We start from the raw sequence: 17782 nt of genomic DNA, 5'->3' as shown, positions 1-17782 counted from the left end.
CAAGAGAGGGAACTGACAAGTCTCTAGTTTGGGGCCCAGGCTCAAGGGGGGGCGGCATGGCAGATCAACCAGATAAGTAAGATAAGCACATATTTCAAATTTGCTCTAACATTTTTTCTAAAAATGTATTTTATATTTTATATAATTGTGGAATACAATTTTTATTATTTTGTGTCAATACTCGATAAATAATAATTACTAACCATAATTAAAGTGGATGTATTAAAAAATACAAAAAAAGGTAAACATACAATGAATACCATTCATTTTACCTCGAACACCATTTGGAAAACGTCACTTTAGAGCATTACACTGTGTTTAACCTTAGCTATAGGTAGGGGGGTCCGCCAAATATCCTGGCATGGGGGCCCGCTCCAGATGTGGGGGCCATAGTAAAGATACAGTAGGTAGTCCATGTCGTGAACTTGAAACTTTAAAAACAGTCGAAACCTACATGCTTAACGACCCACATGCTCAGTTAACATGATCTTACTCCCTACTTCATTTATCGTTTGTCAATTTATTGCTACGGCCGTATGTTGTAGCTTAGCCACTGGGAAATGCCAATAGAAATGGCGTATTTAAAAAAAATACTACCTTATACTTAGGTCAATAATTATTATAAAGCAAACATTATTCGTAGGATTTGTATCATATTTGAATGGTCAAAAACATAGCTTATAATCAGTATCTTTAGAATTATCTTCAAATGTGTTAATTTTGCCCATTTTTGAATAATAAAATGCCTAATTCTTGTCAAATTTGGGATCACAAAGATTATAAAATATAATTTTTTATCGTAAATATGTCACTATATAATGTTAACATTATTTTTACTTATGGTTTTGTAAATGCGTTTAAAAAATTTAAATAAATATAAAGGATAGTAAGGCTTCAAAATTATATAAATAGATTATCTACAACGTTTAAGGAATGACCAGGGTATGCTCTTAAAATAATATAAAGGTCCATTTTGACCTACGCTGAGCATGTGGGCCCTTAACTGTAGACATTAAAATGTATGTATATCACGCCAATGTATCCAATATAAGAAAATTAAAATATATTAATATGCAATGTATTGTATTGTATGTCAATTATGTAATTGTAATGGCCAAAGATGGTAGGCAGTCAGATAGTGAATATGATAAATTACAAATTCTGTGTTTCGTGGTAAAAGTGCTTAAGTCAGTTTTGTTGCAGCTGAGATAATCGGTTTTGAAATAAACCACAGTTCTCAAATACTCTTTCTTAGAAGTAAATTTGTATACCCTTTTGTTATTTATTTTACATTATTTATGTCAGAGCTCGAAATGGACCGGAGCGCACCGGAGCGCCGTTCCGGTTCGTGAAATCGGTAAAATTATAGCTCCGTCTCGTGTAATATATATATCTTGACTGCCTGAGCTAGATATACCATATAATAGAAAATCAATCAAACACATTTATTTATATAAAATACATATAAAATTTGATGACTAGGTAAATAACTTCATAAAATTGTCGAGCGCTCCGGTTCGTATACTTTTCCATTTCGAGCGATGATTTATGTATAATTAAGTTTTTGAAATTGTGTTATATTCAATGATTGGAGTAAGTAAGTAATTTTACTACAAGTAGGTAGGTAACCCAAATAAACGTGTCCATATTTTATCAATTGAATATAATATAATAAAAGCGATTATTCATTCATATCAATGAAAAATTATGAAAATATTGTTATCTCAAAATAACAAGAAATAAACAAACGTTTGTGTGTCAAACTAAAATGATTGCAGCATACCCACGCCACATATTGGAACTATGGTGTTATCACTTATCAATTATATCAATAATTTATGACACTTGTATCACACCACGTAGATATTATGTACACATTGCAGTGGCGGCCGGTGGTCTTCAGAATAGCATTTTCTGGTAATGCGCAATGGTTTACCTTCTATAAAGAGAAGATCTTCTTCTTTCACCCTGTCACAACCCAGCATTGGGGCATAGGGCAAGCACATGTTCGCGCCACTTCCCTTGGTCCATCGCCAACTCTTTCGCCTCCCGCCATCTCAGACCTGCAGCACGTAGGTTGCTTTTGTGGTACCGCTGCAGGGTGAGGGAGGGCCGGCCATGGCGACGGAACCCTTGAAGCTGTGCCATAAGGGTACGAAGTGTCACAGTCTTTGGCGGCATCCGGAACACGTGTTCTAGCCACGTAAGGTCGTAAAGCGTCTTAAATTATTATCTCAATCACCGAAGGCTGCCGTGTTCTCTTACCGATTTCTCAGAAGGTAAATTAAATATGTCTTTGTTTATTTATACTATTTCTCAAAAAAGTTTCTGAACAGCTAGAATGATTTTATATCAATAAAGAAATATAAATGTCACAGTTTATGGCTTTACGCTCCGAGCGAACAATGCTTCAGCCAAATAAATAACTGCTGGTGTGTTTTTTTATTATTTTGAATGTATTTGAGTGGTTTAGAAATAAACGTGGTAGTTTGTATTTGAGTAAAATGTTGGCGATTCATTAAATATGTTAACTGTAAAATTGTTAAAAATTAACTCGCCAACATTGTTATAAAACAGAAACTGGCGTTTTTGTTTCTAGAGTCCTTCGTTTCGTGCGCCGATCTAAAAGTGTATAAAAAATTCTATACAAAATGCCATTACAGGAACATTCGACCACCGTTTAAGTAGTATACAATGACCTCATTGTAATCCTGTGCAAACTGAAAATCTATTTGGATCGCAATCGCTTTGCGCTTATGAACGGAGTATTGTTCATAATACTTCTACATGTTCTACTTCTCGAAGTGAGTGATACACGTACGAATAACAATGGAAAGTTGAGCGATGTCTTCCAAAAATGCAGGCAGTGCGTAGCACTTGCATGGTATTAGAGGAGCCGCCGCTGACACATTGTACATACATAGTATAACTTACTGTAAATTTAAATTAAACAATATTGTCAAATCCCTGGATCAGTGTTGCCAAGTATATTTGACAAAATAAATAAAACAAGCTAAATATAATAAATAATTACAACGTTTTTAAATTCTGTTGAACCATATAAACATGACTTGACTAGCTTAAACGATCAAAAAAAATGTACATGACATGTCATATTGATTTTCATAGTAACGCACGTATATATTAATAATTTAGTTGCTATAACCGCAGACCCCTAGCAACCAATAATGGTGTCGAAATAACTTTTCATACAAAACAGAATTAACTGAAAATGAATTCAATTCTACTTAATACTTTGGACGCGGAAGACGCACACGGCGCGTAATGGCCAGGCGGCCGATCGATGTAATTAACGTGCATTTTAAAGGGGGCAATTAAAATCTCATTATCTCTTCAGCAGCGAACACGTTAAAGATGGCTGCATCATATACGATTGGCATCGTATTCTGATATATTCTAAAAGTTTCAAATGTCTAGCTAGTCGGGAAGTTAGTTAAAAATCGATTGCAAGATTTGTACCGGACAAAGAACCACCGGACAAATAAGAATACTAGCTAAGAAAAACGTTGTAATATCCATATACAAATGTTAAATGTTAAGAATTAATTGATGCTGAAAAGAAATTCTTCCGATGATTGCAAGATATTCTCACGTTCCAAGACGACGTTTTTGAAATTTATAATGCATTATACCCCGTTTACACGTGCAAGGATTTACTGCAGACAGTAAGTGCTATCGCGGCCATAACAAGCAAATGTACGTGTAAACATGTATTATCCCGCAGTTGCCAGATTGCATGCATGAATCAAAAAAGTTCAGAAGCTTCTGAATTTTCATGCGACAGTTTGAATATTTTCGATATGCGCGTGTGCAGTAGAACGATAGTGGAAAACCTGCCGGAAAAACTACGAACTACACCGCACAGCGTATTTTGACGTTTATCAATTTTTACAACCTATCAAAAGCACCATACACTGACACACTTGGCGAGACAGTCAGCACTATGGATTTATTGCTGAAAGTAAGTACTATCGCGGCTACAACAAGAAAATGTACTTACGTGAAAACATGTATTATCCTGCAGTTGCAAGATTGCATGCATGAATCGAAAAAGCTCGGAAGCTTCTGAATTTTCATGCGACAGTTTAGATATTTTCGATCTGCGCCTGCGCAGTAGAACGATAGTGGCGAACCTGCCGGCAAAAAAAACGAACTACACCGCACACTCATTTTGAAAATAACCGATTTTTTACGACTTGTCAAATAGTAGCATAAAATTACAAGATCGTGCCTCGCTTACTCTTGAAGAATGAAATTGGAGAGACAGTCAGCACTTTTACGTGTAAACAGTTGTTGTCATGATAGTTTAAAAATACACACTATTGGCGCCAGTAAATCCATGAACGTATACAGGCGCTATAATGTTTTAAAGCAAATCTATAGAGAGTTCACGGTATCCAAAATATAAATTCAATGGCGTACTCTGCCAAATGTTTCTTTGCAAATATTATATTAGTCGAATATCCATATCATTTTTGTTCGTTAATGTCGACCAATTTGAAGGTCGATGTTCAACCTACAAGGGTATTATTTAATAAGTGACAAAATACGAATCATGAAATTTAATACAATATATATTAGAAATTAACCATTTAAATAATCGTTTAACTTAATCAATGGCAGTATCGGAGAGTGGAGGTAGGTTGATGAAATCCGCCATAAAAAGTGCACACTAAACTTTGTTAGTCATACGTATTTGTTTTTATTGCACTTATACTACAATTTACAGATGGTATTGGTTGTTTTTTTTAATTAATTAAACCCTGCCTAAGCCAAACCATAATATTTTTTGTATATTTTGAGCGATACGACAAAATTTTACACACATTTTTATTCATACTAATTTGTTTTCGTTAGTATACGTATTACACAATATATTGTTGGTTCATTTTTTTAAATTCATTAAGTCCGACCCAAACCAAGCTATAATAGATAAAAAATATTATTCTATCTATAAAATATTCAAAGTTATTTATGATTTAATTGCATAATTTTAGATATTTTATAGATAGACGAGTATTTTTTGACTATTATCTATTATGGCTAGGGTTTAATTATTGAATTTTAAAAACTAACCAACACCATCTGTAAATTGTACTCTTATTTCAATGAAAACAAATACGTATGACTGACAAAGTTTAGTGTGCACTATTTATGTCGAATCTTAACAGCCTAACTCCACTCTTCGCCACTGAATTCAATGGTAATCTTATAATTTAAAAAAAAAACAGTTATAAATTGTGCCTCTGTTAACTTTACTTCACCATATTATTATGTATATACAATTATTGACATATAACAATTAATAAAGTGAGAAATATTATCAAACTTAGGGTAAGTTTGTATCAAAGTCTTAGCACTTATTGTAACAATTACAATAATATGTTTGTAATTGTTGCAATAAATGCTATATTTTAACAGCAGCAAGAGAAGTGCTGGTAAAATATAGCATTTATTGCAACAATTATAAACATCTTAATGTAATCGTTACAATAAGTGCTAAGACTTTGATACAAACCTACCCTAAGTTTGATAATATTTCTCACTTTGTCACTTTAGCGGTCGATAAGTATAGAATAGACTCACAGGTGATTTTTTTAATAAATCGTAGTTTCAAAAATGACCTTTATTTTAATTTCAAAAAATTAGAATTGAACTTCGGTATGGCCACGTTATTTCTCATAACAATGTAATCTCCTCTAATTATAATTTCAACTTTTTGATCACAGTCGTTATTGGTTTTTATGCATGCGGCACCTGAGTTGAAAAGCACTGGCCTGACCAATTGACGGAGCCATGCCGCTTCCTACTTTAAACTAGACAGACTACCGTTTGCTCATCTTTATTATCGAGTAACCAGATGTGTCACATCCACGAGTCGAAGACAAGTTATTATGTATATTACATAATATATTATCATGCTTCTATATGTAGTTCTACCAGCATAAATAATTGTCCGCTGAGTGGTGGCGCCACATGCTAATATTTGACATATTATCATTTCATTCTTTTTATATTGAGATGAGCGTAGTTCTAAATTCAAACATCTGATGATTTATGATGGTATATCAGCTATAGTATATAAAAGTAAATACCCATTCTACATTCCTTTGCAGAACTCCGCGGATAAAACGCGATGGCATGTTTAAATTCCATTATCTTGAAAATTAAATCGACGGCACCAGTAGTTTTGTTTATATTTACATCTAAAAACTGCACATGAGTAATCTCGTGTCCGGAAACTTGTATGTTTCGGAAATCGTTATCGGAAATATATGGCCGTATATTAAAGACTGTCCAACCTCTTTGGGTCGTATCTTCTTCTTCTATGGCCATATCCGCCCCTTAGCTGGAGCATATGGACACCACGCGGCGCCTCCAAGAATCCCTTTCGCTCGCCAGTCTTCTTGCTTCGTTCCAGGTCAAACCAGCATCTCGTAGCTCCGCCGTATACACTCTGTAGATTGTATTTAGCGGCCTTCCAGGTCGCCGGAATCCGGTCGGCTTGAAGTAGTGTATAGTAGTTATAGTAGTGACATAAAACTCATGTCTAAATAATATTGTCAATTTACACTTTACAGGAAGAGAGCAGCAAACTAATATTGAAAATAGCTGATATAATGGATTATTTGTTAGGTTCGATTATGTTAGGTTAGGTTAGGTATTCATTCTTGAATTCATGAATCTCGTATAGTATACGGTCATCTCTTTCCGATAAGAAAGCTCTCGGCGAACTGTGCCGCGGTGAAATGCTTTACGTACAATTTACATGTAACCGAGTAAGTAACTAAATCTAGTAGTGAGTCACCTTGTTCTTTAATTAAGTGCAAATATTATATTATTTCGTAATGATTGTAAAGTAAACAAAGCATGTATTGCACCAGTTGTTTATTTTAATCACAATGTAACATTTAAGCGTTTAGAATTTGGTAGATTACCATTAAATATACTTACATTATTATTATAGCCTATGGTCACACTTGAACGAGTGCAGTAAATTAGCACCATGGCCACTGTTTTCATAAACTCCTTTATCGATAACTGAGTCGTTAATGATTAACTTACACAGATAATGATATATAATATATATATATATATATATATATTATATGTAAATTATACTTATATAGTTTTCACGACGCTACATATTATATATTATGTGGAAACAAGATTCATACATATAGTATTTGTATGAAAAGATATAGATACCCAATTTTACACCCAACATTGTATGGTGTATCGTCACTGTTCTGGTAGAAGACACTAATTCGGAAAAATGACATATTGAGTTTGTTATACCAAAATGTTCCTTATTTCAAACTTTACCGTCTGGAAACCTTCTTAATAAATAAACAGTTGAAAATGTCCCACTGAGGCGGACGAAACCGGTCCTAATATATTAATTAAAGTGGAATAAGTACTATAAAAAAATTGCGTTTTATTAAATAAAAACAACAAATAAACAGTCCTTATTTTAAAGTCATCCTTTTTAAGAGTATTTAATAAACTCACATGATAGACCATTTCAAACATTTTAACAACTTCAAAGTCAAATTACTCAAAACTAGTATTCTCCAGTTAGTGTGTTTTGCCAGAACAGAGACGACATTTTGTATCAAATTTCGTTGTTATTTGCATGGTAACTATAGTTATATAATTTAAATAATGTTGAAGCTTGAGCACAAAACAGATTAATAAATAGAATTCCGATAGGCTAAATTTTGACGCAGGGTTTTGCATGTGTGAGTGTCCTACGAAAATGAACCGCACATTATAGGCGTGCAATAAATAGTGTATGTTGCAACTTTCAGATACACAATATTGAATGAGTGTCAGTGCATAAAAGAGAGCAGTAGTTGTCAATGAACTATAAGCGTATTCTGTACATGTGTTTAAGTTTATCCCATATTCTTCCACACTCGAGATCGGTTGCCTGTTTCTCCACACCCGTTAGGTGTTTCATTATTTCTGAGTTCTTTGAGCTTGACGTGTCCTCTTTCAAACACTAAGACATCGTTAGACACAAATAAATATTTATTTTTGAATAAAGGAACATTTTAAAATGAGACTTAAATTCCAGAATATTGAAAACAGTGAAGTATGTAGATTGTAGAATATAAAGTTGTTAAAATATTGTATACGATGTACTCAAATTGGCTGCCGTGGCCTGTCCTCCTCAATACTTCAAATATTAGGTATCCAATGAAATATTAGCGCCTGTACACGTGCATGGATTTACTGGCAGCAAAAGTGCGTATTTTAAACTATCGTGACAATAACTTAATACAAGTAAAACAAATTGAGTAAAGTGTAACCAAATATGAGTAGAGTTTAATCAATAGAATATTATAATACATTTTGAAAGTAATTCTAAACAAGTTAACTTCTAAAATAATTACAAGATAAAAAGAACTTTTTATAATATACAACGTTTTTAAACTCTGTTGAACCATATAAACTTGACTTGACTAGCTTAAACAATCAAAAGAATTTGTACTTGACATGTCATATTGATTTTCATAGTAACCCACGTATATATTAATAATTTAGTTGCTAGGACCATCCGCTAAGCAACCAATAATGGTGTCGAAATAACTTTTCATACAAAACAGAATTAACTGAAAATGAATTCAATTCTACTTAAAGATGGCTAAAAGTATTTAAAAAAATGCATTGGCATCGTGTTCTGATATAATCTAAAAGTTTTAAATGTCTAACTAGTCGGGAAGTTTGTTAAAAATCGATTGCAAGATTTGTACCGGACAAAGAACCACTGGCCAAAAATAAGAATACGAGCTAAGAAAAACGTTGTAATAAGCTTTTAATTGTCCTACATTTTGGTACAAGGTACAGGTGCTATAACAATACTTTCGACCACATACCTCATGATAAAAATATATTATATAATAAATATATATTTATATAATAAACTGGTCTGTGACTACGCTTATATAATTTGGGAAACGCTGCAGTAGCATTCATACTATTGTACAGCTGTTGTTGAAATTTCCAGCGGTGTATTTGAGCGTCCCTATTCCATTAGGCACTTCTGTCTTCAAATAGATGCTACTCTCTGATTGTTTGTAGGTACTACCATTAATTCATAACGAGATAAAAGATGTTACCATTTTATTGGTTGATAACTCAATTTAATTGTAATTTTCGTGAGACCATAGGAATCGGTAGGCAGATAGATAATGAAAATATGCAGATTGGTTGATTATAGTCAGTTTAGTTGATTGGTAAAACTGACCACTACATTTATACTGCCAATGTCATCTTTAAATATACCTTATCATGTTACTCGTATTTTCAATTGTCATAGCAAAAAATTATAAATATTAAACTAAAATCGAAATCGACTCCTAATTTGCATGTCTTACCTTTTTCACCAACGGGCTCTTAAATAAATTATGTTATAATTACGAATGCTACAATTTCACAGTTATTTCAATGTAAAACTATTAAACCAAATTAATTTCTAGAATGTTACTTATTTCAGAAGTAAACTCGATTCGCAGTCACATTTTTCTCATAATATTTATTTATTTAACATTGTGGATATATCAAATTTAAATTCAAGACGTTCACAACATGAGATTTACATTATAAAATATTATCCTCACAAGAGAGAAGAAGAGAACAATAGCGAAGCGTGGCGGTAGGCTGTTAAGATCCGCCATAAATAGTGCACATTAAACTTTGTTAGTCATAAGTATTTGTTTTTATTGAACCAAGACTATAATTTACAGATAGTATTGGTTAGTTTTTAAAATTCAATTAAACCCAGCCTAAACCAAATCATAATTGTTTTAGTATACTTTGGGCGATACGACAAAATTGTGCACATTTTTTCATTCATGCGTCTTATTTGTTTTCGTTGGATTAAGAATACATATTAATACACATATTGTTGGTTCATTTTTTTTAATTCATTAACCCCTGCCTAAACCAAACTATAATAGATAACAAATATTATTCTATCTATAGAATATTCAAAGTTATGTATGATTTAATTGCATAAAATAAGATATTTTATAGATAGACGAGTATTTTTTTACTATTATCTATTAATTATTATGGGTTGTTTTTTGCAGGGTTTAGTTGAATTTTAAAAACTAACCATCACCATCTGTAAATTGTAGTCTTATTTCAATGAAAACAAATACGGATGACTAACAAAGTTTACTGTGCACTAATTATGGCGGATCTTAACAACCTACCTCCACGCTTAGCTACTGTTATATAATATATATATCGACTTTTAAAAGGTAAAAGGAAAGCTAAATCTGAATAATTATTCAGCATTTGCAGGTTACATCCTTATAACACATCGTGTGTTTAGTCGTAATATGCAATATTATTATCAAATAAAACCTATTTTTAAAAAAACTCAGGGTTAAATCCTTTTGCATTTCTACAGTCGATATATATTGCGAAAAGTAACCATTATTAATTCATTAATGCACTGAATAATAATTACAGACATTTCATTTTTTATAATTAAAACAATACACTTTGTACCAGGCAGAAGACAACAATGTGGGTCCTCATGTGGAATTCTTCAACCCAAAGCTTCGGGGAGAACTCCCGGCAAAGGGGGAACTGGCTCCAGGAGGTGATTCTTGGGTTTGGCTGACCAGCCATTCACGTATTCCGGTAAAACAAATACTTCCTCTGCCTACATATCCATCAATACTTTAATTATACGAGTTATTAATTCTGAATGGTAAAAAATAAATGTGCAAGAATATGATTATATACTATTTTTAAAATTCATTTTAATCATGCCTGTATAAAACATTTTCGTTCGAAACAGTAAAAAACTGAGCAAAACACCTTAACGTACTATTTTTTTTATATCTGATATTATATTCCGCGTCTCTGGAATAACCACTTAAGAAGCAAATTGTATAAAATGCGTGGGAATATTTTTCATAACATTTTTCGTCATTAATATTTCAGTACCAATTAGTGCAAGGTTTCTGTAAAGCCACGCAAGAATACTGTCCACCAGGAGCTGCAGGCCCGAGAGGACCTCGCGGGGACAGAGGACCACCAGGCGCTATCGGAGGCCCAGGCCCTGTGGGACCTCCTGGACCCAAAGGTTAGGTTAGCCTTTATTGTTATACAATCTTTTCTCAGTTTTGACATGCCGATAGTTTCTTGTCATAATATTTGTTCTACCTCAGGTGACACCGGCTGGCCTGGTCACCCCGGCTTGGATGGAAGAGACGGTGTTCCCGGTGAGCCAGGGTTGGATGGAGTACCCGGAAGAAGCGGAGCTGATGGCGCCCCTGGAGCTCCAGGGAAGCATGGATCTAACGGAGCAGATGGGCGAAACGGCACAGATGGTAAATAATTATTACATAGGTATTGTTAATAAATTTATTTTGAATATATTATATGAGATATAAGATTTTTTTGCTTTTCCTTGAGAGTGCCTTGTTCTTTAGAAGCCTTTGGAGACTTGACCAAAGCCCGAGAGTCTCGACTTTAAAGTTTTGAAAATAAATGTGTCCACTGAATCAGGTACGACCACAATATGGGATCACAAAGAGGCACTTATTTTGGGTCTAGGACGATTTGGCAACGGAAAACTGGACGCCACGGAATTCGAAAATAAATAGACGTTAGGTACTTACAGGTACTTAAAAAAAAATATTCAATATTATTATTCATACTTCAATGATTATATTATGATTTAATAGTTGGTAAGAATGTAAATATGCAGACGTAAACAATGATTTAATCGTGCATATGTTTAGGTTCCAACGAAAAAAGAGTTTTTTATTTTATATAAAGCCTTAGGCATGGTAATTCTCAATCCGCGATAAAGAATATATTATGTTAAGAGTAAAATGAATTCAAACTACTAAGTAGTAGATAGAAACTGATTAAAATACCTCGTCTACACGTGTCTACGACAGTGCGGCGTCCAATTGTCCGGAGGCCAGTCGTCCCATTCCCCTTATTTTGGCTTGGATTTGGACACTTTCTTGTGGCACAGCTTCACAAATTCTTTCATCATTCCCGACTCTATACTACAAGAGCGATCTACGCACTAATACTGGATGGTAACAGGGTAAATGCCACGTCTCGTACACTCTGCATTTACTGATAATACTAATTGACTAAACAAATTATTAAATGTATTCATAATACCTTCTATTATGTTTGTCAACAGGTAAAATCGGTGCACCAGGTGCGATTGGCCCTGCTGGCCCTCAAGGTCAAAGAGGTATTAAAACTATGTCATTATGAATAATTACTTTAATTACCTATGTCTTATTTTAAACTAATGCTTATTATATTCATTGGATTCAAGGTATTGACTATTTTTTGATAAGGGGTATTCATATAATAATATACCGAATTGGCACATTTTTGACAAAGTGTACAAACTTAACTAAGTGTGCCCAACTTTAAACACGGTATTCGAAACATTCATATTCATTAACACAGTAAAAACTAATATTTGGATAATTTTCACATTATATAATATACCTACTGTGTTTTAGGATCACAGGGATGGTTACATGTTAATTGTACGTAAAACATTTCACCGTGGCACAGTTCGCCGTGAGCTTTCTTATCGGAAAGAGATGACCGTAGACTATAAGGTCTCCAATTTTATTAGATTCAATATGAACATTAATTTAATTTTCATAGCTGATTTTGGCAAAATTTAAGAATGAAAACCTAACAAATAATCTAGTCTATCGGCTATTTTCAAAATGTGTTTCCTGGTAAGTGTAATCCGACAAGAACCGTGTTTTATTTAGACATGAATTTTATGTCAGTACTATACGACTCAAAAAGGTTGGACGGTCTTTAGTATACGGCCATATATTTTCGATACAACATTGGTGAAGTATGATACGGCGAACTGCATACGTACAAGTTTCCGGATACGTACAGGGACATAACTACAAAATGCCTAGTGTCGATAATGCCGTAATCATATGTATTGATATCGTATCACAAAGCTTTGTGTCGTATTTATATCCTTTTACAAGGAATAGTTGAGTAAACTGTGTCTTATTTAACGAATTTCATATAGCAAAATCTTTATTTGCTTTTATCTCAAAACTATGTTATTGTATATAGGCCCCTGTGATCCTAAATAATTTATAAATATAATCAATGACCTTACTTCGACTTTATTTATTGTTTATTATCTAGTTGCATTAGCTCAGTTTCGGTAAGTAACGCGACAATACAAAAGTCATACAAATAAAACTCATACATAATAATTCTTTCCAATGTGAAAGCAATCAAAATTGCTGAATAAAAAACTTAAAATAAATAAACAAATAAGATAATGTGTTTTAAGTAACACACGATTTAGCGTGTACTCAACTTCTCTTTGTTAATGCTTATATTTTTAAAGGTTTATCCGGCCCGCGTGGAAGGACTGGTCGCGCTGGAATAGATGGAACCTCTGGTCTTCCAGGAGTGTCTGCCTGGATCCACAACTCTACCCAGCAGCTTCTTGTTCCTCCGTCAATTGCCAGTGAGTGTTTATTTACTTACCTTTTACTTGTAAAAGCTCTTTGTTCTATATTCTTTTCACGAACAAATTTATTTATTGTGGGTATATTACAAATCATTGTGAAAAATAAGCAAATTTTAATTATCAACCAATTTCTTTGGTAATTCATTTTGTTGTATTTTGATTGACAGATACTTCTAACCAAGATTCAATAAATTTAGAAAGAGATAATATATTGACTACTCCATGGCCCCCACATCCTGATAGGCTAGGATCTTTGGCGTGCCCCCTACCTATCGCTAAAGTTAAAAGCAGTGTCACTCACTACATTAACGTTTCTCAAATTGTGTTTTAGGTCAAATTAAGGGTACTTATACAGTGTATCATTAGCGATTTTTAATACATCTACTTTAATCATGGAGTTGTCGAGTATCAACACACAATAATCAAAAATTACATCGTACAATCATATAATTTAAAATGTTAATGGTCATGAAGGATAATATTATTTTCGACTTTTTTTTAGTATTAAAGCTAATTTATGATGTGTATTTATCTCACTTATCTGGTCAACCCGCCACGCTGGGACTCTCCAAAGCCCTGGCCCCCAGGCTAGAGCCCTGTCAGTCCCTTCCTTGCAGTGACGTCACTACGTCTCCCCGACAAAATGCCAGCCTTAGACAGTGCCAAAATGCCGCCACATTTTTTTGACTCCAATATCTATGAAATGTGTTGTATGGATACATTACTAACACTATATTATACCACTAAATCTAATTTAAATGCCATCTCTGCTTCAATAGACAATATTGATAGATGATAGATAGATATTATAATAGAGTCTACGGTTTCAGATAGGTAGATACATTTAAAAATACACTGACAACTTCCAAAACTCGCGAGTGACTGGCAAACATATTTGGATAAATTTTAAATTAGGTATGCTCGTGTCATTGCTGTTCACCAAGAACGTGACGTCCAAGGACAACGGAAGTAAACAAGACATCGCGAACCCAACAAAAAAGTCTGTTAAACTTTTATAGTCCTAATAAATACATGTTGTTTCCAACCAATGAGCTGATTTTTTTAATGGAAAAATATTTCCGTTATTACTAAGTTTAGGTAGCTATTTCTATATACCTAGTGATTCTCCTCAATTTGCCACCTTTTGGGTAACTGCCGCCCCCAAGCGACGCTCAATCTGCCTACCCCCACGGGACGTCACTGCTTCCTTGTGGAGACCATGAACTACACACTTCAAAATATTTCTACAATTGCTTCTGATTTTCACAATTACTTGCGATGATTACTTTATTTAAAACGACGATGTCTTACTTTAACTCTTAATTATTTGTAAAATCTTATCATATTCAACATCACATCACCCGGGGTGGATCCACTGCTGGATGAAGGCCCAGCTCCCTCCGCTCTTTACATTTGTTTTTGCTTTACTAGATATATTATCTCATTCCCAGTCGGTGGAGAAAACATAGTCGTCCAAGAAGGCGAAAGCGTAAAACTTCGTTGCGGTGCAACCGGCCTTCCACCTCCGACGGTCCAATGGGCTGGTGCAGGACCAGCGACCGGATCCTCTCCAGGAGCAGCCCTTCGCTTGGGCGCGTGGAGAGCTACGTCAGCTATGGGACCACTCCTCGAGATTCCCAGAGTTTCCAGGGCTCATGCTGGACACTACACTTGTACAGCGCATAACGGAGTACCCCCACAGGCTACTAGGGTATACAGACTGGAAGTACACTGTAAGTTCAATGATTGTATTATGTATATTTAATCTAGTTCCACTGCATTAATGTTTTTTAAATTGGATATTGCATCCGTAATGGCCCTACTCGAGTTGACAACTTTACAAATTCATCAATGGCTCAAAATGCAATAAAGACCAATTATTATTACCTTTATTTCCGCTATGTGGAGAGAGTTGGTAACGGAAAAAAAATCAGTGATTTAGCTCAATTATTTTTCTTGCGATGTTAACTGTAAATTTTTCGTATAAATACATTACATATATTAATATCCAAATCATGTTATAGGGCAATTGTAATTTAAAAGTTTGACATACTCTTAGGTTAAAATCAGGCATAATGCTAATATATCAGAATATGACCTTTTTTTTCTAGCATACATACTTAGGTTAAGTTAGGTTTTCATTCTTGAATTCATAAATTTGATGAAAAAAAATTTGATGAATGAAAATTGATGCGGTTCCCGACTGGCTTCCTGTAAAGCAGTGGTTTCCAAACTTTATATTACTACGCCTCCCCCCCCCTCTTTATTTCATTAAATAATACAGAGACCCTTTTAAATAGTAAAAAAAAACAAACTTATACAAAAATTTAATAAAAAATACAAAAATAAACAAGATTTCACTTATTATTATATTCATTTTTAAATTAATTTGCTTTTCATGCAATGAATGTACTTGTTGATTGACAAATGAATTCTATCATGGGCCTCGCATCCTGAAGCGGGCCCCCAGGCCAGGATCTTTGGCGGACCCACCTACCTATCGCTGAGGTTAAGGGCAGTGTGGAGCTCTAAAGTAGTGTTTCCTAAATTATACACGGCAGTTATCATTTAAGTATATCAATCATCATATAGGTATCACATCAAATTGCAACGTACAACCACATATTTGTTTTACTATTAATAAAATGATGTGAAAGGTGCATTAGTAAACTAACCAAGAACTCTGGCGCAGAAATCATCTAAAAGTGGACACATGGCGAACTTATTTTTTTTTGTAATTTTGATTTCCAAAGCTTCAATTTTTTATGAATGCCTTCACTTTGTTTTTTTAAATCAGTGAATGCATTAGTGGTCCTTGCATTGATTTAAACAGTCATTTTTTTTTTAATTTCAACCAAATAGACAAGTTTAACAACAAAATTATCATTCCTAAACAAATTTGCCTCAAATTTCAACATTATGATTTGACCCTTTTATTTAATTTTTTCACGAGATAGCCAGTGCGCCTCACAATAGTACAGAAGTGAGGTATTATAAAATTCGATTCCATATTTTCAGACAGGTTTGCAAACAACAACCTTTTAGAGGACTGTTTTTTTTATGTAGTTTATAACTAGCGGCCGTTTTATAAATCATTCATTTAGTTTGAAATTAATTCTCCACTAATTGTGTTAAACTTTTTGCGCCTCCAGTTTGGAAATCGCTGCTGTAAAGTGTAAACGGACTTGTACCTAAAACACTTACAAAATACGTGATACAAACTACCGAAATACCAGAGAAAGACAGTATAAAATAAGTATGCAATTAAATTAGAAATACAGAACAACGGGTAGTTTTTTCATCTCGGTGCTTCCTATAGTATAGTATAGTATACGGTCATCTCTTTCTGACTAACAAAACTCACATTGTTATACGTACAATTTACATTTAACCCAGTAACATAGTCCACGTACTTTCTTCTTTTTGTGTAGTCAGTGAACTACCGTCACTATCTTATCTACTTATTAATATTATATAAAATTTATAATATAATACTTACTTTTAAATTTCAATTATAATTTTTCAGTTCTACCAATGATTCGAATAATCAACCAGATGGTTCCCGCCAGAAATGGATCGACGATTTTACTAGAATGCGAGGTACGACTCCACTATTTATTATTAATCTCACTTTTTTTCATATGTACCGTAATTGGAATAAAGTTTTTTTTTATTTGCAATACAATATTTTCCTCCGAAAGCATTCTCAAGAATTCCCCATTGATTTGATTAGATTATCTACCATGATACATGAAAATATATTTTTGTTACGTGTAAAATTATAAACGTTTGTAATTTTTTGTCAAAAACTTTCTTTTAAAACACTAAATAAATCATCATTAGTTTATAATGTGCTAAAAATCGATGTGGAACATTGCATACATAAAATATGCCAACTAAATGCATTCATAATTTGGAATATTCACAGATATGTGCATATTTTTTTTAAATCGTAGGAAAAGAGGGTTGTTCTATATTACGTATAAGTATTCAATAAATCGACTGTGGCGATAACTCCAATTTAAAAAAGAGTTTGTTGATTTGATTTTGTCACCGAATAACTTTTTATGGACGCTAAGTTTTAAATAAGTAATACCATTCATAAATAAATTTTCACCGTGACATTCCTAATGCCATTTGGCTTAGTACCCGTGAAATAATGTTGTAATATCCATTGAATAAAACATAATTTTATTTTAAAAAAAGAACTACATAAGTGCATATTATGTTGAGCATAAGCCG

The 17782-nt window shown here is 33.5% G+C and overlaps 1 protein-coding gene across 1 annotated transcript in view; it reads left to right on the top strand.

The window, feature by feature from the left end:
- The window catches only part of LOC147074275 (uncharacterized), a 34573-nt gene that overhangs the window by 1640 nt on the left and 15151 nt on the right, over positions 1-17782 (top strand). The window contains exons 2-8 of the mRNA XM_085944071.1: positions 10549-10680; positions 10987-11128; positions 11214-11375; positions 12209-12262; positions 13415-13537; positions 14992-15273; positions 17067-17140. Of these exons, the coding sequence (XP_085800197.1) occupies positions 10549-10680; positions 10987-11128; positions 11214-11375; positions 12209-12262; positions 13415-13537; positions 14992-15273; positions 17067-17140 (969 nt within the window). The remainder of the gene's footprint in view (positions 1-10548; positions 10681-10986; positions 11129-11213; positions 11376-12208; positions 12263-13414; positions 13538-14991; positions 15274-17066; positions 17141-17782) is intronic.

This window comes from Rhyacophila brunnea, unplaced genomic scaffold (assembly GCF_057557595.1).
Source record: "Rhyacophila brunnea isolate RB1 unplaced genomic scaffold, BYU_Rbru_1.0 scaffold_16, whole genome shotgun sequence".
Classification (NCBI taxonomy): Eukaryota; Metazoa; Arthropoda; class Insecta; order Trichoptera; family Rhyacophilidae; genus Rhyacophila; species Rhyacophila brunnea.
The sequence above is the reverse complement of the archived record's forward strand: the minus strand, read 5'-3'. Positions and strand labels throughout refer to the sequence as shown.